The following is a 24,521-nucleotide window of genomic DNA, read 5'->3' as shown; positions in this document are numbered from 1 at the left end:
TCTAGTTCTGGTATATACAGATAATAGAATATGGGAAGGAAAACAAATAAGATCAATTGATAATTCTATAAATCTATAATATAATATAATATAATATAATATAATATAATATAATATAATATAATATAATATAATATAATATAATATAATATAATGATAATTTATAATTCTATAAATCTAGAATATAATGTTTTATTATTTGTTATAATAATAATAGTTACTGTTATTATAATTTTCTAACATAATTAAATATACAAACATTTTTATGCTAGTAAATTATAATAAATGTTTTATATATATTAATGTTAAATAATAATTATTATTATCATATTATAATAGACAAATTGACAAAATAATTTGTTAATAATAATAATGTCAAATAATTATATAAATAATGTACTGTATAGTTTATAAATTATTGTTGTTATTATTATTATTATAAATGATGAATATTTTTATAATATTTGTACAAATAAATATTGTTATAATAAAAGGAATAATAAACTAAAGAATATTTGTATGCATGTATATACATACTTATGCAAAATAAGTCACCATGTTTATTATTACCTTAAATTATAAAATTATGAATTATTAAATTATTACAATTATTTTTCAAAATGTAACTATTAACTTAACTATTAATTTGATTAATTTAACTATTTATAATTATTGAGAGGAGGCAATTCACAAAACTAGCCAATGATATGTCAATTATTTAAAAGAAAGTCGCAATTATGGATGCACAACAAATTCAAGAACAACAACATGTTTAGGGTTCTGAAATATCAGGTCTTGAGGAAAGCATAACAAACCAGGGATGTGCCTCGCAGCAGTGATGTCATGTGAACTGGGCTGAGGGAAACACTAGCCTGTGTCTTCATTGTTTTGTATAGTGTGAGACAGAGAGAGAGAGAGAGAGAGAGAGAGAGAGAGGAAGGCAAGGCATCATTATTCTCAACATATACTGATGGAGATGAAATATCACTTTGATTTGAGGCTTTGTTTTATATTTGATATACATATTGGCCAATAAAACACATTGTCTCTGCTATCAGAAGATAGACTGATGATTTAGAGCTGATCAGCACACAGATTGTATCATGCATGTCTAGCTGAAGTCATGTGCTTCTGACTGGATTTAGCTCTTTATGTGTTAGTGTGTCGTGATTCTTGCTTCCTCTCCTGTAACCCGTCCTCCAGCATCACTGCTCTCTCTCAATCTCATTCCTTCTGAGTCGCAAACCAGGAACTCCATGTTCTCACAGTCACACCTCCACCGCCTCTGAATCGCGTGCACGAAACGTAAAGGTACAGAACCTCAGACACGCAATACTGCAGGAAAAAGAACCTTAGCTTTTGTAAATTTGCACAAAAAAAAATTCTGTAATGTAAATAATATATATATTCAATAAATTAAATACTGTTGCATTTTTAGCATGGGCAGCACTACAAAGGCCAAACAGGTCCATGTAGCTTTGGGGCTGTTAGTTACTGACGTGTGCCAAACAACATTTTCATTATTTAACAAATGACGAGCCACACTCGATGAGCTCTCGCTGCATCTGCATCATCATACAGCATTCTCGTCCTCCTGACTTCTCCTTTTTGGCGTCCTTATGTTATGTAAAAGTTCTGCCTCTCCCAGATGTGTAACTGAGGTGGATGTTTGATGCTTTGTTAATGTTGACCACACCTGGAAAAGCTGGAATAAAAGGACGTCAATGAAAGATTGTGTTTGTGACAGTGTTTTTAGACTTATAGCTGAAGGCAGGACTTCTGTTATTTACACATGAGAGCAACAAAGACAACAGGAGTGGAATAATGCTGAAAGACTGAGCAAGACTTCTATTTAAAAAATCTATTTTATAATCTTTTTTTTAATTGATCCATATCAGACAATGTTTGATTAATGTTGTTACTTGAAATGAAGTATAATAAATGTTAACTTAAATAAATAAATGTATATTTTATTTCAACTGATTGCAGAGAAAACTGTTTTCATTTAGTTTATTTTAGAGTACTAACTAAATTAAAGCTGCAGTAGGTAACTTTTGTAAAAATATATTTTTTACATATTTGTTAAACCTGTCATTATGTCCTGACAGAAGAATATGAGACAGATAATCTGTGAAAAAATCAAGCTCCTCTGGCTCCTCCCAGTGGTCCTGTTGCCATTTGCAGTTACAGACCGCTCCCGGTAAGAAATCAACCAATCAGAGCTGCGGTCCGTAACTTTGTTTGTGTTCAATATGTAGAAAAATTAACATAATAAGCGAGTACACCATGAATCCATTTTCTAAACCGTGTTTTTAGCTTGTCCTGAATCACTAGGGTGCACCTATAATAAGTGTTTATATTCGGACTATTTTAGATTGCTTCGGGGGTTTCAGCGGCGGAGTAACCCAGTACCTTTGTGATTCTTCATAGACATAAACAGAGAGAAGTAGTTCCGGCTACAATGTCCTTCTGCAAGACGCAAGCAGTTCTGTTTATTAACCGCTAGAGCGTCAAAAGTTCCCTACCGCAACTTTAAAACTATAAAAAATATTTTCAAAAGGAAAAAAACATAAGCTAATAAAAATGTTATAATGTAAAATAAAGTGAAAAAAAATAATAATAATCTAATCAATCTAATCAAATAACACTGCCTATATTTTATCATCTTGATGGCCTTCTCCATTATCTATTGCTTACTAAATCTTTAAATTTAACATATATAATTTAATAACACTGTTAAATGTGATTTTAAGCAAATCTCAAAATTAACATTTATTTTACTCACTGTACATTATAATGTTGTGATGCATTTTTTATTAAATGGTATAGCATTTTGATATTGACCATTTATTGATCCTTTATAATTATCTTCTAATCCACATAGCCCAGAATTGTAATCTACTGTAGATAAATCCCTATTTATAACATTATGGAGATATAAAAGTACTCGTATGAGATTTTGTTCATATTGCACACTCCTAGTAGTTAAGTGTTATTAAACGCTGAGAAACAAGTCTGCTGGTAATGAATGAAACCTTCAACACACTGTTCAGGGCACTTTTTGTGTTTTAAATCCCAAGCAGGCTAGTCTTGCTGGTGAGCTCTAGTACAGTGTATTACACAGAGGATTAGATTGCATAAGAGCAGGACACTTATAATATTTGTTATCCTCGTGACAAGGATTAAAGTCTGGAACACAGCATGTTTTTAGCGAGGTATGAACTACTGCAGATCCACACTTGTAAAAGTGTCAATATTGAAATAGAGATGTGTTCGGTGGAGGTGGTGAAATGTTTAAGAGTCACGATGCAGTAGCGAAGCCTCTTCTGTTTGAGCACTCACTTACATAACAATAATTACACTGTTTTTTATCCTCTCGCTGATAAGTCGTCTGGTATAACCTCCTTTACAAACATAATTAACTCTCTGTACTATGTTTGAGTCTGGTTGTAGTTTATTGACAAAGGGTTGAGGACAAAACTGTATGTACTGTAGATTATCTGTATTCCTCCTAATTTGATCTTGTTTTGGAAATGATCTTCTATTTGCATGAAATTAATAGTTAGTTTACCATTCTTTCAGTAATGGCATAATGTCATTTGCTCCGCATGAACTGTTCTAGCAGCTCAGTTGTATTAGTAAGGTTTAATTGATCGCTCATTGGCTGTCGGGTCTCCTGATGTCAGCACATGCTGCGATGATTCCCGCCCGGGCTGATTTTCACGAGTACATCCGCTCCTGATCTCTGAATTTACTCTGCCATGATTGAATTGAACTGGTACAAAACCACACTAGGCCAGTCAATCAGCTCCTTGATGGCTCATATGATAACAGAGGGCATCTTTGTTCACAGAACTCCATGGGTTCATATTTATCTGGAAAACACTCGTTTTCACTTGCATTGAGGCCACAAATTAAATATTGATGCTATTTTTAGAAAAAAGTTGCATAGCCTATAATGTGTTGCAATCTTTTTTTATTGTTAATAAATAAATAAATAGTAATGAAGATAGTTAAATTAACATTAATTGATGAACTCTGCAACATCGACACTGTTAGTGAACTAAAATGAATCATACCTTCTATACCTTCTGTAGAGCTGTTTATAGCTGAATTAAGCTTTTTTAATTTTTCACTTATTGAACTAAACTGAATCAACATTAAACTGATTTGAGCTGAATATTGATGCTATTATCTTCTGAAGAGCTGCTTTCATAGTTCAATTTAGTTTGCTTTATAACTACTGGATTTAGCCACGTTCACAGTTAACTAAACTGAATCCACATTAAACTAAATTGAGCTCAATAAGGATTCTGTTGTTTTTTAGAACTGCTTTAAAGTTAAATTTGTGTTTGTTTCCTAACTGTAGAACTTTGTAACATAAATACTGTTATCTTCTTGAGTATTACTGTGAAGCTGCTTTGAAACAGCCTGAATTGTTTTAAGTGCTAAATGATTAAACGTGACTTAATATATATTATAATAGTATGTTAATAATAAATTGTTATATAATGTGTCAGAATATGTTTATATTCTAAAACTAAGCCTTATTTTCAAGTCCAGTTTGAGATGAATATCCAGCGTTTGTCAAATCTGAACATCTGAATTCCTCCTCCGTTAAAGCATGCAGGCCTCTGAGAGTCATGAGACTGTAATGAGGCTTATCCAAAAGGTTGTTGACTCTCTCTTTCTTTAGAGCTAGTCTCTAATGCATTTTATCAGTGCTCATGATATAGGTTGTAAAATAGAGGTTAAAGGGATGGTTCACCCAAAAATGGAAATGTATATTCATCTGTTTACCCCCAGGGCATCCAAGATGTATGTGACTTTGTTTCTTCAGTAGAACACAAACCAAGATGTTTAACTCCAACCGTTGCAGTCTGTCAGTCTTATAATATAAGTGAATAGAAATCACGGCTTTGAGAGTGAAAAAAACATACACAAACAAAACCAAAATAAACCCTGCGGCTCGTGACTATACATTGATGTGTAAAGACACGAAACGATTGGTTTGTGCAAGAAGCTGAACAGTATTTATATGTTTTATTTACCTCTGATTTCACGTAAAGTCTGAACTGTTCTGAGCATGATCGCGTCTTCTTCTTCAGCTACCAATAGACCACCACCTGTCTCTCAAGTGGACCATTGACACCCCTTATTGAGTTTATTTCATTTGAGAGATAGGTAGCAGTAATGCATTTATAAGTCTGCGATCCGCCTTAAAGCAAGATGAAGAAGAAGACGCACCGGCTGTTGAGAAAACATTCAGGACAGCTCGGATATTTCGTTGAACCAGAGGTAAAAAATAATTGAAATACTGTTCAGGTTCTTGCACAGAATGATAGTTTAATCTCTTTACACATTAATGTATCATCACATGTCGCAGGGTTTAATTTAGTTTTGTGTTTGTTTTTTTGACTCTCAAAGCCGTGATTTCCATTCACTTACATTATAAGACTGATAGACTGAAACGGTTTAAGTTAGGAATCTTCATTTGTGGTCTACTGAAGCAACAAAGTCACCTACATCTTGGATGCCCTGGGGGTAAGCAGATAAACATCAAATTTTCATTTTTGGGTGAACTATCCATTTAATTTCATAGCATGTGTTGCTTTTGATGTCATGACTGTATGGTCATCTATTCTTGTTTAATGAATGTGATTGTGTGTGTTACAGATCATAGAGTCTCTGGGTATAATGATCTACAAGGCTTTGGATTACGGCCTGAAAGAGCATGAGGAGAGAGAGCTCAGCCCACCTCTGGAGCAGCTCATCGACCTCATGACCAACATGGCAGACACCGAAACAGACTGTTCTGATGAGGGATATGAGGCAACGGAGGAAGAGGATGAGGGAGAGGAAGAACCCACAGAAGTCTCCAACATTCGTGGCTACCGTGACATCATTTCTGTGAGTATTGATAGAGCGCTATACATCGGCAAGACCAATAATTGTCATTATCAATAATTTTGTCATTATTGGCATTGGCGGTTTCAAAATCTACCAAAAGCCTTTTAAATTGTATTTTTTGAGTAAATATTCTGTAAATTAAGTAAAAAAATTTTTTTTATTTCATTCTATTTGCCATCCTCTGGCAATTTAATATAACAATATCTAATAAAATAATAATATATTAATATCTGTCATCATCTGATTAATTAAATAGTTAATTTATAAATTTTTAATTTGCATCAATAATAATTTAAGTATTAATGAGCTTTTTTTTTTAAAATCATTTTTAAAGTATAATTTTAAAATGTATGAGATACAATGTACAAATGCTATTTTAAGCAACACTTTATATAGACTTTGAAAGTTATTTTTAATTTATTGAATTCAGTTCAATAAAGTAATATTTTAAAATAAAAAAAATGTCTATTTAATTATTTATTTATGAAATGCATACTACAATCTATGGGATACAATGCACAGTCGCTAGTTTTATTAATCAAAATGTTACCAATAATTGAAACTCTTATGAAATGTTAAAATATAATTTTATTAAATGCAATTAGTTTAGTAATAATTAAGGCACATACATGTTAAGTAATATATTTATGAATTCATATTGAATTTTAATATATGAATATATTTAGTATGAATATTGAAAAACTGTGGATCTTGTGAAGCAAGATCTTCCTCACAGATCCTGAGTTGGGTGTATCTGCTCTCTCTTAAGATCGGTGTGAGGGTTATTTACTGAGAGTTAGTCTCTCAGCTGGTATTCATTATGCTACTCCCTCAGGCCCACTCCAGTAACACATTACCCTGAGACTCCATAAAGGCCTTCAGACACTTAGCAGCAGCAGTTATTTTAAACTACAGTCATATTTATCAGTACGCTAATGGAGAAGCTCTTTACTAACTGTGGAAAGAAAGATTATGACCAGACTAAGACCAGACAGATACTAGCTTTAGTATGAATTAGCATCGTAATAAGGAATACCTTTTATTGTATTGTAAGTTGTTCTTCGCCATGAAAATACCTATGGAAACTGTTAAAAAAACAAACAAACGAACAACACGTATCTGGTGATGGTCAGTTTGGGTTACAGTATGTTCTGCACTATTCCGCAGGGCCCTTTCAGGACTCGTTAGATAATATCTGTCCTTTCAAGCCTTCCTTATAGTCTCCTACTTTAATTATGAGGTCGAGTGCAGAAATGAACCGTGACATTAGATTTCCCCGAGCTGAACCTGATGAAATCTTTTAAATTCTTTATTTAGACAGCAAAAGATTGACGGAACTAAAGAGGAAGAGAACAGAAGATTATCTCAGCCCATTCGTTTGGAATGGGAAAGTAAAAAGGCTTCCTGGAGTGTTTCTTTAACTTCCTCTGCCACATCCTCTTTAAATAATTTACATTTTTGCCTGTTTTAGCCTCTTATCTCTCTCCTGTCAGGTCTAGCAGGATTTTTTACAATTTGTATTCACTTTCCCTTGTCGTAGACAATGTTCTCGTTAAGCATGATTCCTCAGCAAAACATATCACGCAGACGGAGAATCTCTGCTGTGTAAGACATTCCTGAAGAGGGCAGAGCTCAAAGAGAAGGTGTGGGGGAAATGTCATTGAGCCGGTTGGAGGTGTATTTGGTCAGCTTAATTGTGCATTTTAAAATACGGGTCGTGCTCAAACTATTAGACCTGAGACACAGAACTTTAAATGGGCCTGTGTTTTTGACCTGTCAGGCATGCAAGCTCTGCTATGTGCCAAAACATAATGTGAAACGCCAGGGTTAACTTGTTAGACAGATTCGGAAGATGATTTTCTTAAAGTCTGTGTAGAAGAAGCAAGGATTAACTCATCAGACAGTGTTAGACGAGACCTGCATTGACCTTAAAGGGTTACTTCACTCAAAAATGAAAATTATGTCATTAATGACTCTCACCCTCATGTCGTTCCAAACCAGTAAGACCTCAGTTCATCTTCAGAACACAGTTTAAGATATTTTAGATTTAGTCCGAGAGCTCTCAGTCCCTCCATTGAAAATGTATGTATGGTTATACTGTCCATGTCCAGAAAGGTAGAAAAAACATCATCAAAGTAGTCCATTTGACATCAGAGGGTCAGTTTTTGAAGCCTCGAAAATACATTTTGGTTGAAAAATAACAAAAATCATGACTTTATTCAGCATTGGCTTCTCTTCCGGGTCTGTTATGAGTGCGTTCACAACACTGCAGTGCCGCTGCTGACGTCTTATCTTTGTTATTGAGCGGACCAGAAAACATGTCAGCGGCGTCGTGAATGTGCTCATAACAGACCCGGAAGAGAAGACAATGAACGGAGGTCTTACGGGTTCGGAACGACATGATTGAGTCATTAATGACATCATTTTCATTTTTGGGTGAACTAACCTGTAATAATAAAACTCCATAATCATCGGGAAGAAGGAGGCGGGAACCAGCGCACAATCAAAATGAAACTTTAATCATCACAAAATAAACACAAACAGCGCATCAGCCCCTCACGGACGACTGATGCACGCAAATAAAAACCAAAACATAAACTAAAGCCCAGGCCTGGTCTTCTCTCGTCCTTCACAGTCGTCGCTCCAGTTTTACATCCTTCCATCTCCTACGTGGGACTCGAGACCGGTGGTGGGTCGCAGGTGTAGCTCATCTCCAATCACTACACCTGGCCTCACTCCTCGTTCCCACGTCCCTCGGCCCCGCCCCACTCGTCACATAACCCTTTAAGTGCACTTCTGTCCTCTGAAATACAGTCAGCTACTTCAGGAAAGTGACCTCATGACAAACAGAACAGTTAATAATGGTTTGTAGTTGTACTGCAACCAATTTTGCTCATGAATGGGCCAAAGCAGTGGAATGTTTTAGAGCATCTCTCTGTGCAGTGTACTTACAGCAACCTTCAAATGGGAAACAAATTTTTTGGTCTCAAACAAAGGGACAATAACATATGGTCATATGATGTTAGTCCATACAAAAAAAAAGTGGTGGTCTTATGCCGAGTTTCCTAAACTTGGGTTTGTGAGTTGATTAAAAAGGTGATTATTAATTCAAACTTAAAAATGTCAGATTTAAACAAATATTTTTTTTTTCAATGAAACCAATCCAAATGAAACGCTTGAAATAGTGATGATAAAATGAAATAAACAATTAAATAATATAGATGTAATAAATAAATAAAGAGGTAGTTCACCAAAAAATGTAAATGTTTTCAAGAGTTGGCATCACCAAGTAAATATTTTAGGTCAATAAGGTTCTGGTAACAAACATTTAGCCTCTAATCCTGTGATGTACGTGTCACTGTTCTCTCCTCTCCAGCTGTGCACGTCTCACCTCCCCAGCCCTTCAGATGCGCCCAACCACTACCAGGCCGTGTGTCGAGCCCTGTACGCAGAGACCAAGGAGCTACGCACCTTCCTGGAGAAGATCAAGAGTGCCAAAGAGGTAATGACCCTCATGTGACTCGCATCTGTTCATGTGCCAATAGTGTTTGTTCCAACCATGAAACTGTATTTTTTAAAATTAGAAACACACAAACACACACACACACACACATGTATGTATATATATATATATTTATATGTATAAATGCAAAATATATGTTTTATTATCATTATATTTATTATTCACTGAAAGCATTAGAAGCATACTGATTGGTTTCCTTACCAAACTGTTTTTTTATAATTTATAATTTTTTTATTTCTTTTTTACAAATCTGTGAGATTTTGTCAAAATGTTTTTTTATTGTACTATTTGTTTTTGATGTATTATGTATATTCTGTATATGTATTACAGTGTGCATTCTAAAAAAACTGCCCCTGTTCAGAATTCGTAGGAAATATGAGAACGCTCTTATTGTCTTGAGCTATGTAAGCCTAAACTTGACAAGGTTTATAAAAAGCTGTTTTTAAGGGGGAATGCTCTATGATTGGCCTTGTTGGCCTAGTTTAGTACAGAGTGTGGCTGTTTAAACTGTAACATGTAATCAAGTGGCATGTTGTGAACACCATGTAATATAAGCCTTATCCCACTGAATGTGTTCTTTCTCTGAGGCATTAGTTTGAATTAACCTGCTTTCTATAGTGCAGCTCCTCCTCCTCTCATAAAGGAGACCAAATCCAGCAGCACCGAGTGCCACTGGGTGGAGGTCACATGTCGAATCCTGAACAATTCAGTCCTGTACCAGAATTTTGTGCACACACCTGCACATTCAAAATAACAACAAATCAACATTTTAGTATACAAGCGTCATCAAAAGTGTGAAATAACATTAGCAAAGTGCATATTACTTGTGAAGAATAGAAGTATGACAATTGGGATGCAGCACAAATCAGCTGCTCAGTTGAATATTCCCGGCAGGTGTGTTATATTCCATACACCATAGTACTTTTCCAGAATCACCCCTGCTTTAGAGGAAGGGAGTGTAGAGAGCGAGTGGAAAGCAGAATCAGTCGAGTGGTTCTTTTGATCTTGGCCAGAATGACAGAATAGTCTCGCTCTGGTGATTCAGAGTCTACACTTTTTTTCCCCTCTGTGCCTGTATTTTCTTTCTTATGCATAAACAAAAGGTTCCTTTTTGGCTTGTGTTTTTGGGATGCTGCACAGTTATATTTGCTTTAAGAAATCAGACTCTCTGCTCAGATAATATTAGCTATGTGAGTTTCTGTTCATTCCTGCTAAATTTTCATCAGGGCAGGGTAAACCCCAGAGGGGACACATGCCTTTACTTCACTGAGTTCTTCTGAGGGAGACTGTAAACTCACCAAAGAAATTTAATAAGCAATCCAGGTGGCAGCCAAATAATAATTCATTGTTCTGACCATAAACCTGGTTTACATAATTCTAAGGCAATGCTGAAAAAAATTTGTGTACACAATGTCCTGTAATGGTAAATCTAATTTATTTTGTCATGAATGTCAAACAACTCAAAACTAATAAGATGTCAGTTAGCCCGTGAAGGGGAAAACCATTACTGCAAAATCTGTCTGTCATATATGCCTTTGTCCCAACTTCAACCCGTGTGTGGAAATGAACTTTTGCTAGTGGATCAGTGGGTGTGGATGTAGTGCAGACTAGTAAAAGTAGTTAAAGACTGCATTAGCTGCATATTGATCTCGGCTTAATATTGGCAAGCTAGCTGGGACTGTGTGTCACATGAGAAGGAATCGATTTACAAACAAGCCAGACCTTTAGTGGTTAAAGTGACATTGACTTTTTCTTATCTGACCCCAGACTGAGGACAGTCTATGTCATTCTCCATATCCAACACCAAAGAAAAGCTGAATACAGTTTCTGAAAAGTTTTTTTTTTTTTCAGGTTTTGCGGAAAATGGGAAAAGAAACAGAAGAGCCCACCAGAGACCTGAATGAGCTGCAGAACGCTGACTGGGTTAGGACAATTAGACAAGCTCATTGCTCCCCTGGATACTTTTAGATTATGCACTGCTAAGAGTGTGTGTTGGTTCAGGATGGTCATATGACATACACCACATGCTGTGTATATTTTCCACAGGCACGGTTTTGGGTGCAGGTGATGAGGGACCTGAGACACGGTGTGAAGCTGAAGAAGGTCCAGGAGCGTCAGTATAACCTTCTCCCCATCGAGTTCCAGCTCACGCCTTATGAGATGCTCATGGACGACATCCGCTCCAAGCGCTACAAACTTCGCAAAGTCATGGTGAGTGTGCACATGTAAAAATGAATCCCAAATTGCATCAATCTATTCAGATACATTTTTCCTTGATTCCTTGGTACCAACATTACAGCCGCACATTGCAATTCACCTTTATTACTGTTTGTTGCAGAGATCATTCACCACAACAGTGTTTACTTTGCCTATCTGAAATCAAGCATGCTTCTTTCTGCTGTAGGTCAGTGGTGACATTCCTCCGAGGTTAAAGAAGAGCGCACACGAGATCATTCTGGACTTCATTCGCTCCAGACCTCCACTGAATCCTGTGAGCATGAGAGCATACACAAATACGCTCACCTATGGTCATGTGTGAACTGAAGTATATGACATGAATCTATTAGCACAAGTGTCACCTATTAACACCAACCTATTAATCTTTGTGTGCGCGTGTTTGCATGCGCTTTAAGGTTTCTGCTCGTAAGCTAAAGCCTCATCCTCCAACACCTCCCAGCCTTCATGAGCGTATCCTGGAAGGGATCCGGTCGGAGAGAAAGCTCAGGCCTGTCTCACCTGATATGATCCGCAGAAGTCGACTCGGTGAGTACATTTTCACAGGCTTGCTCTCATAATCACACAGTCTTATTTGGTTTGGTAGTATACAGTATATACACTACCAGTCAAATTTTCCAAATGCATTCTTTACATATCCAGGATACATTGTTTCTTTTAAATAGCATTGCATTTACACTCAAAGCCAGCTTCATGTTGAGTTAGTTAACCTATATATCAAGTATATCAGTCATATGGAAGGAGGTGAGTATGTGTCATTGTGGCAGAGATGTCAGCAGTACAGATGTGTGACAGTGTGTCATTCTCATGCATGGGTGCTTGTGCTACACTCAACCATTTGTTCTCTAACACCGTCTATAGTACAGCCCTGTGTCTCTAACTCTGCGCCGCACATTTTATTTACAGCTGTAAATCTCTGGATATATTTCTCACCTTGGATTGATACTGTATGTTTTTAAAAACGTATTGATCCATTTTGTTACATGGCATTTGAATCTTGTATTGCATATCAACCATTTTAATTTGCATGGTTATAGAAAGGGTACATATTCTTAATAGTGGATTTGCCCTGAGATTTGGGGTCCTATCATACACCCGGCGCAATGCGACGCAAGGCACAGCGCAAGTGTGTTTGCTAGTTTCAGTCTGGTGCCGTTTGCATTTTCCCATCCAGCGCCATGTCGGTTAATTAGCAAATGCATTTGCGCAAATTTTTGTGCCCATGGGCATGCTGGTCTAAAAAAGAGGTGTGTTAAGGCACATTTTTGGCGCAATGCTATTTTAAGGAGCTGAAAATAGACTGCACCATAGACCAGCTTTAACCTGGTCTAGCGCAAGTCTGTTTTTTCTTTGTTATTTAAAGAGCTTACACGCTGTTTATCAAACACAGGGACTCGCACAGCAGAACACACACATGCCAAATATAAAAAATTAAAGGATTGCAATGCATAAGATTTTTTTTGTAGGATATATATATACAGTATTGTTCAAAATAATAGCAGTACAATGTGACTAACCAGAATAATCAAGGTTTTTAGTATATTTTTTATTGCTACGTGGCAAACAAGTTACCAGTAGGTTCAGTAGATTGTCAGAAAACAAACAAGACCCAGCATTCATGATATGCACGCTCTTAAGGCTGTGCAATTGGGCAATTAGTTGAAAGGGGTGTGTTCAAAAAAATAGCAGTGTCTACCTTTGACTGTACAAACTCAAAACTATTTTGTACAAACATTTTTTTTTTCTGGGATTTAGGAATCCTGTGAATCACTAAACTAATATTTAGTTGTACGACCACAGTTTTTTAAAACTGCTTGACATCTGTGTGGCATGGAGTCAACCAACTTGTGGCACCTCTCAGCTGTTATTCCACTCCATGATTCTTTAACCACATTCCACAATTAATTCACATTTCTTGGTTTTGCTTCAGAAACAGCATTTTTGATATCACCCCACAAGTTCTCAATTGGATTAAGGTCTGGAGATTGGGCTGGCCACTCCATAACATTAATTTTGTTGGTTTGGAACCAAGACTTTGCCCGTTTACACGTGTGTTTTGGGTCATTGTCTTGTTGAAACAACCATTTCAAGGGCATGTCCTCTTCAGCATAGGGCAACATGACCTCTTCAAGTATTTTAACATATGCAAACTGATCCATGATCCCTGGTATGTGATAAATAGGCCCAACACCATAGTAGGAGAAACATGCCCATATCATGATGCTTGCACCTCCATGCTTCACTGTCTTCACTGTGTACTGTGGCTTGAATTCAGAGTTTGGGGGTCGTCTCACAAACTGCCTGTGGCCCTTGGACCCAAAAAGAACAATTTTACTCTCATCAGTCCACAAAATGTTCCTCCATTTCTCTTTAGGCCAGTTGATGTGTTCTTTGGCAAATTGTAACGTCTTCTGCACATGCCTTTTTTTTAACAGAGGGACTTTGCGGGGGATTCTTGAAAATAGATTAGCTTCACACAGACGTCTTCTAACTGTCACAGTACTTACAGGTAACTCCAGACTGTCTTTGATCATCCTGGAGGTGATCATTGGCTGAGCCTTTGCCATTCTGGTTATTCTTCTATCCATTTTGATGGTTGTCTTCCGTTTTCTTCCACGTCTCTCTGGTTTTGCTCTCCATTTTAAGGCATTGGAGATCATTTTAGCTGAACAGCCTATCATTTTTTGCACCTCTTTATAGGTTTTCCCCTCTCTAATCAACTTTTTAATCAAAGTACGCTGTTCTTCTGAACAATGTCTTGAACGACCCATTTTCCTCAGCTTTCAAATGCATTTTCAACAAGTGTTGGCTTCATCCTTAAATAGGGGCCACCTGATTCACACCTGTTTCTTCACAAAATTGATGACCTCAGTGATTGAATGCCACACTGTTATTTTTTTGAACACACCCCTTTCAACTAATTCAACTAATTGCCCAATTGCACAGCCTTAAGAGCGTGCATATCATGAATGCTGGGTCTCATTTGTTTTCTGAGAATCTACTGAACCTACTGGTAACTTGTTTGCCACGTAGCAATAAAAAAATATACGAAAAACCTTGATTATTCTGGTTAGTCACATTGTACTGCTATTATTTTGAACAATACTGTATATATATATATATATATATATATATATATATATATATATATATATATATATATATATATATATTTACTCGCACACAAACAGCTCCGCTTCATCTCGGAGACGCGTTCTGTCTTTGCGCTTGCCAAATTCCGCCATGTAAATAGCAAATCTTTCATGGCACGAGCGCAACTGGCTCTTAACGGAATGGAAGATGAGACTCTGATTGGTTTATTGCATGTTACGCCCAAAAAACACCCATTACTCATTAAGAGAATAGGGACAACCCATTTAGACCGTGCGCCCGGGCGCGCCAACCGTTTTTCAGTCAAAAGTGGATTTGGACACCTGCACTGTGTGCTTTACACTTTGCGTTTAGATTGTTAAAATAGGACCCTTGGTCTCATGGTGGTATTTTGCTGAAGGAATCAATAGATAAAGATTGTGAGGTTTTAAGTTGAAGGTGCACATGCACATAAAGACCTCTCGGGTGTATGTGTTGATGATTATATAGTTACACAAGCACAAATCTGGCGATTGTGATATAAGAATAATCCATGTTGGATAAAAGTCCCAGATTTGAGTCGGTTACAGCCGACTTAATGAAGCTTAAGGTTTGCATGTATGTATTCTCAGGTCGTGTGGTGAAAAGAGTCTGTTGTTTTCTCCAGTTGCCTAAAGATACAGAGTTCAGTGTGTACAGTCAGTTGGTCTCAGCCTCAGACGTCATGCCCACGAGCCGTTAGCCGAACATCTGATGCATATCTATTTAGCACACAACATTGGAAACTCTTTGAAGTCGTCATTGGATTGGTTGAATTTACAGGATTTCCCAGGAAACGTTCTGCTTGGAAACAATGATGCTGTGATGTGATTCCAAACCCCCTCATGAAAGAAAACAGCTGTCTTGTTTACAACTGTGACAATGAGCGCTTATCAGGATCAACTAAACACTGAATTTTCAAATATGAGATATGTATAGTTTGTGGCATAGACTTAAAATACATCCAAGAGTTTTACACACTGTTATTGTGCCGACATTTCCACGCTACTAAACATGAGGCGGCACAAAACGAAATGTGATTGGTTGTTTTACCTGTCAGTCATATTGCCTCGTGAGCATTCCTTGGCCATTTTAAAGCGGCCCAGGTTCCCAGACCTTCTGCTGCCAGTCTTAAGGTCTGGCTACGTGAGACTAACAGTTTATAAACCTTTAAAACTTAAAGGAGCTTATCAGAAATATGTATTGTATATGTTACGTGAATAGTTGGATTTTCTTTGAGAAAATTTCGTGTTTTACAAGATTTTTACTGGGTCTATTAAAGCAGTGCTTGATACAAAGCTGTGAAAATAAATCTTAATTTTTTTCATTCTTGATCCTAAAGTAGTAAAAAAAAGTTGATTGTATTCCATTCGTTGTGAATGTGATATACATTATATGTTGTCAGAAAGCTTCATCAGTCCTCAGTTTTGTAATACAGTTCTGTTGGCTTGACTTAGAAATTACAAAAACAACATTTATTCTTTCTTGATCCTAAAAGGAAATGACTTGTTGTTTGGCTGCTTAGTTGTTGACATTAAATGCATTTACATTGAATGCCTTGTTTTAACCCATGGCTTTATTTATCTTCTCCTCCCTCTCTCTTCATTCATAACCTCTGCCTCTTTCTCACAGTCATGCGTCCTCTTAGCATGTCTGTCAGTTTTGACTCGTCAGGTAAAGACTTCACTCACTGTGGCTTCACCCCTGTCAGCTCACTGACCCTGTGGCTTCTGTGTTTGTGCCAGAACCCTGTAGTCGCTCCTACCCTCACGTCACGCTCCTCTGCTGGTGGGGTTGTGGCATTGAACCTGATAGTGCTCATAGCAGGATGGGGACAAGGCAGTGCCTCTTATATTCCCTCTTATATTATCAAGATTGGAAGTCTGTGGATTGAATTGTTTGAAACAATTACTTGTTTAGTTAAGGTTGTAACATGGTACACAAAATTTGCCCAGATTTAAAGTCTGGATGAGTCAACAGTAGAGATTTCGGACTTTCAGTAATGACCGATTTAGAGTAAATCGTCTAGTACAGTGGTTCTCAATTCCAGTTCTGGGATACCATTGCTCTGAACATTTTGTATGTCTTCCTTATTTAATGCACCTGATTCAGATCATCAGCTCGTTAGGATGGAGATCCATGAACTGAACAGAGGGCGTCAGATAAGAGAGACATGGAAAATGTGCAGAGCAGTGGAATCCCTGGACTGGAATTGAGAACCGTTGGTGTAGAATATGATGGACACAGAATCAGATTTTTCTTACGTTTCTGCTAACTTAAATTCTTAAAATTGTTTTAGTGTTTTTTAATATAATTAATTAATATACATTTTAAAAGAACTAAGAAAGAAAAGGAAAAATCACAGAATAAAAATAAATAAAATATTACATTTTGAGCTAAAAAAATAAGCAAAATAATATATTGAAATTTAGGTATAAATATAAAAATTACTAAAACCGAAATAAGAACAAATGAATGCTAAATAAAATATGGAAAAAAATAATGATAATAAATGACTAAAGGACATATCAAGATATTAAATTAAGGTTTTTATAAGCTTTTCAGTAAGCAGTGGCTTTCAGTCAAATCCATTAAATTATAGATTCTCTTTATCCATCAATAATACAGTTGGTGATGGTTGTCAAGATTGACTTGGATAATCATATGGTCTGTGAATAGTAGAGAGTAACATGGATTATGGACTTCTTAATATCTCGTGACCTGATTCTTATTGTAATTCTTTATGATAAGATAATAAGTCTATAATATCTATGAATAGACTTTGACCGTAGTATATACCATATTTAATTTGGTATACATAGACATATATAGGCTGTTTAATTAGTTATATTATTTTTTACCTGGCTGTCAATCTCTATCAATCTAGCTATCGATCGCACAATAAATTGTTGCAATGAAGTGAATGTGTCAGTTTACACATACATGTTTACCCTTTAATTTATTGAATTTATTGAGTCTTTTTTCACCCACTATGAATGTATAAATATGAACAAGGAGAATCGCCCTAGAAAGCAACAACCAAGATTTGAAACCATTTGTTTTAGGGTTGTTCACACTGACAGCAAATTGCAACAGCTTAAAGCAATTCGTCTCTAATGAGAGTTGGTCATTTCTGTTGACATAACAGATAGCAAGCTCAGCCTTTATTCAGATGAGAAGCAATGCAGATTTAATCAGTCAGTGTTTAATGAATAAAGCCCATTTAAGCAGACTGTATTTCCTTCCCTTTCAATTGCATTTTATTAAATAAGCCATACGCAAAGATTTGCGGTTTTTAATGTAAAATAGTTGCTGCTAACCTCCAATATGGCTGCTTGCACTGGACTTTCGTCTATTATACCCCCTGCTGCTATACCACACTGTTCATATCTCCATCTCCTCCATATCCCACAAGTCCTCTGTCCAGTATGGCTGCTGCTTCTGTTGTGGCTACACCGCGCTTGTGCTTCTGTGTGCTGATGTCACAGAGCTGCTGACTGGTTAACCTAAGTGTAGTTTAAACTTGTATATTATATGGCTTACTGTCTGAATGTCACATATAGAAAGGCCTGTTTTGTACTTTTGGGATCATATTGAAGAATATGTTCCTTTCTAGGCGCAGGCAAAAGTATGAGCACCCCACAGGACTTGTTCCGAAGCTCAGGTAAAGTATTCCTGATGACTTTCACATCACTCTCTCACGCCTCTGAGCCCAGTGTGAGAAGAAATGCCTGGGTTCTGAGAGCCCGTGTATGAATCAGACACAAACTGCGTGTGTGTGAACAGAATTCAGTTCTGAATGAGGATTAGACTAAGAAATGGATTGTGTCTAAATGCACTGATTTTCCCTAATAGTGAACTAAGTGGCATTTGCTATGTAGTCACTTAAAAACAAGTGAGTTTCTGTCTTCACTTTTATTAACTGTTTTGAACAAAGAGATCCAATTTCATCAGTTCCAAACTGACAATGCAAACAGTCAGTAATCAAGATCTGCAAGCTTGTAAAACTATTTGTAGTTCAGTGCGGTGTAAGCCTAATGTTAAAAAGCCTTTGCTGTCTTGATTGGCGTCTGATAATGTTCATAATGTCCATCCTACACACAGACATCCCTGATGGACCCCGAAAGTTGGCCGTCAGCACACTGTCCCTGGCCAATGGCACGTCTCTCGCTCGGAGCCCTGTAAACGGTGTAGCTGGAGGTCAGTCGCTGTCCCAGAGAAAGAGGCTGCTCAAAGCGCCCACGCTGGCCGAGCTCGACAGCTCCGACTCTGATGTGAGTGGGTTCGATATCTTTTGTATTGGCAAAAACCCCATCAAAATGTTAGACGAGACTTTCAGGTGAAGTATGATTGTGAACCGTCTCTTTTTCCTACTTTAGGAGGAACAAAACACTATGAAGTCTGGCAGCAGCTCCAGTGTGTCCACATCGCTGGTTGAGGACACGTCTCCAGAGTCCGTCATGGGCAAAAAGAGTAAGAACAGCCATGAAATATCCAGAACTTTTTATTCACAGTCCAAACAAAAAACCTGTCACTGATTCCTCATCTCAATTTGTGTCTTTTCCCCAGCTCCCCCACAGTTCCTGCCCATTTCTTCCACCCCTCAACCTGACAAACGCTTCGCTCCACAGAGGAGGCACTCCATAGAGAAAGAAGCTCCCACCAGCGTTCGGCCTTTCCTGCCTCCGTCTCGCCAAAACTCCAAATCTCTGGTAGCTGCTACAAACCCTTCCTTTAGCTCCATGCTTCTGCATACAAAGTTGTTTTTCCTTGTTCCCAGGACAGTAAATGAGTAATTTAGTGTCGAGCAGTCAGTTGGCTGCAGGCTGTGGTCACACTTAACTGTCCCGGGTCTTGTGAAAGTATAATTAGATTCTCAGGATTCTGTCTAGTGCTCTAGCATTGCAGGTCTCGAGTGAGGAGAAAGAGAAATAAAGGAGAACTTGTGCTTTCATTTTCAATTCAGAAGCCCAATTAAAGGCTAATCTTTGCCATACAGCAGCACAGGGGGGCTGGATGTTTTCTAAGGGGGCACGGACTGCCCTGGTTTTCATGTCATTCTCATTCACACATTAAAAGTTGCAACGTTGACGATATACGTGCCAGAAATAAAAGATTTTCAGAAAACAATGACTCCGATTCTGTCCCATCCTCGCACAAGTTTCAAGGGCTACGCTACCGTGCAAAAGTTTTAAGTCAGTAAGATTTTTTTTAAAGACATTTTATTCAGTAAGAATGCCTTAAATTGATCAAAATGACAGCAAGGACATAATGTTAAATGTAAAACATTACTATTTCAGATAAATGCTGTTTTTTTTTAATGTTTTTTAATGTTTTTGGTCCTGCCTAAAAGGAAAGTAACTGATCATTACTGATTGCAAAACCTGTGAGGTCTTTGAACGATTGTAAAATTGATAATCACAGAGCACTTACAGGAAAATGATTGTTAAACGCTTCTAGATAGTGAGTGATACTGTAGTTTTATTGCAGTATAGATAGAGAGCTGTAACCACTCTGCTTTCCCTTCATGCCTTACACTGAAGCTGTCTTCGGACAACAAGGTAAAGCACACCATATTCCACATTCTCATGCCCACGGATGTACGTTATGTCGGAGGAGTAATTTCATCACTATTTAGTCAGCACTGGCTTCGTTAGTCTTCCTGCAGGGAGTCTGCTTCATGTGTGCATGTTGCACAATGTTGCATGGCCGGTAGGGAAAGCTGCTGAAGGAAATTCCCCACACTTAAATCACTTCAGTTACCCGTCCTCAAGATGATTTTATGATCGAATGGAAAAACAACTTCGCTCAACAAACTTTCTCCTTTTGAATGATGCACAAGTTAGTGCATCATTCAGACGATGCTAGATTTAGAGAAGTAAGATTTTTGATAAGAGGGGTCAAGAATGGGATAATGCAGAGATAGCAGGTCAAATATAATTGTATAATATGATTATAAAAATTATGCATTGTTTTAGCACAGAGCATTTAGATTTCCACTCATCTTTATATGCAAATTTTGCATGCAAGGCTTGACCTATAGAGGCGAAGCTTACATAACAAGATAAACGGAGTTTAACATTCCACATTAATGAATTATAAATGTTCAGCTCTGTTTCCATTGCCAGTGCTGCGTCTCGATTATGATTTTTCCATCCCTCATTCTCGCATGGCATGTTTAAATATGCAGTTTGTGCTTCAGGATGTTTGTGAAAGTGATATGTTGGTTTCAGGAGGAGTTCTGCTACCCCGTCGAGTGCCTGACATTGACCGTAGAGGAGGTGATGCATATCAGACAGGTTCTTGTCAAAGCAGAGCTGGAAAAGTTCCAGCAATATAAAGACGTCTATAATGCGCTAAAGAAAGGAAAGGTAAATGCACTGTTCTCTTTTACAATCACTGCCCACTCTAGATGTCACAACACAAGCTTATCTTTTGAATTTGTCTTCTTGTTTGAAGCACAGGGTGCCTATAAATACTAAGTAGACTGCTCACTAGGTTTTGATCATGCTAGGTGTTTCATTGTGTGTCTCCTCCTCTCAGCTTTGCTTCTCATGTCGGACGAAGAAGTTCTCGCTCTTCACTTGGTCCTACACCTGCCAGTTCTGTAAGAGGTGGGTGGAGATTTTCATTTCAGGCTTAAAATGAAGTAGTGATGCACAGTGGAATCATATTTTTTCTTCTTCTTCTTTTCTTCTCACAGGCCTGTTTGTTCACAGTGCTGTAAGAAGGTAAATGTAGCATCTTTACCTTATGCTCACCAAGGCTGCATTGATTTAAACAAAAATGTTTAGTCTTTTAATGTGTTTTAAAATGCAATGTACTCGTGTGATGGCAAAGCTGAATTTTCAGCATCATTGCTCCAGTCTTCAGTGTCACATGATCCTTCAGAAATCATTCTGATTTACTGATTTGACTCTCAAGAAACATTTCCTATTATTATTACTGCAACATTTAAACATTGTGACTTTTTTTGAATGCTTTGCTTAATAAAAGTATAATTTTTTTTTAAAACAAATCTGACTGCCCCCAAACTTTTTAACAATGGTGTGCATTTTTCATTTTGCTCATGACCGCACATCCTCTCATCTCAGATGAAGTTGCCCTCCAAGCCTCATGCCAGCCTGCCCATCTCCTCTCTGGGCCCCAGCATTCTGCCCAAAAAGGAGTCTGCAGCATCAGCCGCCCCAGAGAAGACCTCCACCACATCCAGCCTCAAACGCCACAGCCTTCAGCGCACCATGTCCAGGTGAGCTCCACAAGTGATCAGAGAGTATGTGTCATTTGTACCAGGGTTCTTAAGGGAGTTGTAGGGAGTTTGTGAATTGATAAAAAGCTAATACTTAATTAAATGCAACTTTAAAAGAAGCATGAACATTAACATTAAATTAAACAAATGGAACTGTTTTGAGAATGTAGCATTCGCTAAGGCTCATTTTATTTTCATATTCACATCATTTTTTTAAACTATCTGAAATAACATATTGTATAACAACCAAATTTTTTGTATTATGGTTTAAGTTAACTTTTATAACCTTAGACCTTAAAACCTTAATTAGAGATAAAACTAATAATAATACTTAACTATTATTATTATTATTATTAATAAATTGAATTGGTTACCTAAAACACACAAATAGAATGTAGACTAAAAAAGATGATTGAGGTCCCTTTAAAGTTCAGCTACAAAGTAAGTGTTCATCATATCAAAATGTGATATATGACAAAATAATCACAATATAATATTTTGGCCAAGTCATGGAGCCCTTAATAAAAAACATTACAAATAAAAAAAACAGTCAAATAAAACCCTCACTAAAAAGAGTTTTATTTGCATGACTTGTTTTTACTTCACTTGCATCAGAGAACCTTAAACATGTAATTGTGTCTTTAAATTATTGAAATATTAACTTAAAATCTCACGGGGTACTTAGGAAATATTTTACGCTTATAGGGTTCAGCTGACAAAACAAAAAACGTTGGAACTCTTGATCTCTAGCATTGTTAGGGCTGCCAGTAAGATTATTTCTCGTCCTGATTCGTCTCAGATCATCAAAGCACGGTGAGCGCTCATCGTCCAAAGACGAGCTGGAGCTGCCGGAGCAGTTCACAGAGGACTGGAGCACCATGGAGGTCTGCGTGGACTGCAGGAAGTTCATCAACGACATCATCAGCAACAGCAGACATAATCAGTCCACAAAACGTGCCCGGCTGCACCGCAGGACCCACTCCGTCTACTCGTCCAACACCAGTTCTTCCAACTACAAACCCTCAGAACGGACTATCAAAGAGGTTTAGGACCCTATGTTTTGGAACAGTCACGTGTGCTCCGTCTTAATAAAGCTCTCTCACTTATACTGTTCTCACCTGTCGCGAACATGCCAGAGATTAATAAGCTTATGTTACATATGAAAAATACGGCCTCTTTTGTTACCTTTGTAACGTACCTTCAGTACCTCTTCTTTTCCTTTTAAAAAGTGCCAGAGGTGAAGGAATAAAGCCGTTCCTCTTCCAGCACGAGTCCTTAAGCGCCGGCCTTCTCAGGAAAAGTTTTCTTCTGTGATTAAAGCTTTGGAATGTAGTTTCACACTCTACTTACTTTGACCAGCTTTTCTCAAATGAATCTTGAGTTGACACTGAATGAAATTAATGAAATGATAGTGTGAAAAAGAAATCGCTAGGCTGCTTTGATCACTTAAAGGCCTGAATGTACATTTTTCAGTATAGTAAAATGGAGCTCAATTGTATGTAAATAGTTGCTGAATGATCAGCCTGTTCTAGATGTAAATAAGCATCCAAATGGACTTATTTTCCCCTTTAAGGAAGTACTAGTCGATTGCTGAAAGATCAAGAGACTGTAGATTTAATCAGCCAATTCAAGATCAAGTCCTACCAAATGGTTTTCTTATTGTTTGTTCAAAGATAATGCTGCTGTAAATGTGACATGGTCCAAACAAATGCATTTAGATAATTACAAAAATACTTAAAGATAACTATAAATATTTTTCCTGTCTGATGGCGGTGTTTTTTTTTTAAATTTTAGTCAAAGAATGAGGGTCAAGAAGTGTTTTTTAAGAGCGGATGCTGAAAGCTGTAGTGATCGGCTGTGCCAAACAAATCTCCATTATCTGAGCAATATGTGTTTTGGACCTGATGTACATAGTCATTAATATTTACTGGCTCAAAGTGGGAAGTGACTTTTGTAGGATATGTTTATGTACATGCTGTATATCCGAATCTCATCTGATCCTCTTACTATTAAAATACGTTATATTGTGATAAAGTTATGATTTATATTAATAATGATCATTTTATTGCAAAATGTTGCTTTCTTTTCCTGTTCATTTCTAACCTTCACTCAACATCTACAAATATTTTTTTATTTTTCAGATGCATTTATTTTGCGGTCTTAAAAACATTGTAAATTAAGTTATAATATATTATTAGCTGTTTTGTGCAATGAAACACGCCAGGAGACTTTATTTTAAGGTACTGAAGTCATGTCACAGTTTTTGGAAGGATTGTTTCTCTTTGTCCTTTAAAAATTCCATTAAAAAATACACTTATGAGTAGACATGCACTGCAATTGAATACAGGCCTGTTGACTTGTTCTTTTGTTTTGTGCTAAACTGACTGTAATGCCTTCCTCTAAAGAATGATTGATTTGCATGATTTTTTTTAATAAGAATGAAATTGTCAATAAATAAAGCATTGCATTTGCGTA

At 37.0% G+C, this 24,521-nt stretch overlaps 1 protein-coding gene across 4 annotated transcripts in view; it reads left to right on the top strand.

The window, feature by feature from the left end:
* LOC113091830 (protein spire homolog 1-like) overlaps nt 1-24,521 on the top strand; it is a 38,100-nt gene extending 13,579 nt beyond the window's left edge. The window contains exons 3-18 of one of the 4 annotated variants that reach the window (XM_026257475.1): nt 5,677-5,910; nt 9,287-9,412; nt 11,285-11,356; nt 11,480-11,644; nt 11,838-11,924; nt 12,067-12,196; nt 18,414-18,461; nt 18,902-19,071; nt 19,177-19,270; nt 19,367-19,509; nt 20,341-20,358; nt 21,031-21,168; nt 21,341-21,411; nt 21,501-21,528; nt 21,892-22,046; nt 22,846-24,521. In XM_026257475.1, the coding sequence (XP_026113260.1) occupies nt 5,677-5,910; nt 9,287-9,412; nt 11,285-11,356; nt 11,480-11,644; nt 11,838-11,924; nt 12,067-12,196; nt 18,414-18,461; nt 18,902-19,071; nt 19,177-19,270; nt 19,367-19,509; nt 20,341-20,358; nt 21,031-21,168; nt 21,341-21,411; nt 21,501-21,528; nt 21,892-22,046; nt 22,846-23,095 (1,929 nt within the window). In that variant the 3' untranslated portion in view covers nt 23,096-24,521. The remainder of the gene's footprint in view (nt 1-5,676; nt 5,911-9,286; nt 9,413-11,284; nt 11,357-11,479; nt 11,645-11,837; nt 11,925-12,066; nt 12,197-18,413; nt 18,462-18,901; nt 19,072-19,176; nt 19,271-19,366; nt 19,510-20,340; nt 20,359-21,030; nt 21,169-21,340; nt 21,412-21,500; nt 21,529-21,891; nt 22,047-22,845) is intronic. The other 3 variants (XM_026257477.1, XM_026257476.1, XM_026257479.1) reach the window with 3 other exon arrangements.

Source organism: Carassius auratus, unplaced genomic scaffold (assembly GCF_003368295.1).
Source record: "Carassius auratus strain Wakin unplaced genomic scaffold, ASM336829v1 scaf_tig00214327, whole genome shotgun sequence".
Lineage (NCBI taxonomy): Eukaryota > Metazoa > Chordata > Actinopteri > Cypriniformes > Cyprinidae > Carassius > Carassius auratus.
Note: the sequence above shows the minus strand (reverse complement) of the source record. Positions and strands in the feature narration are given on the sequence as shown.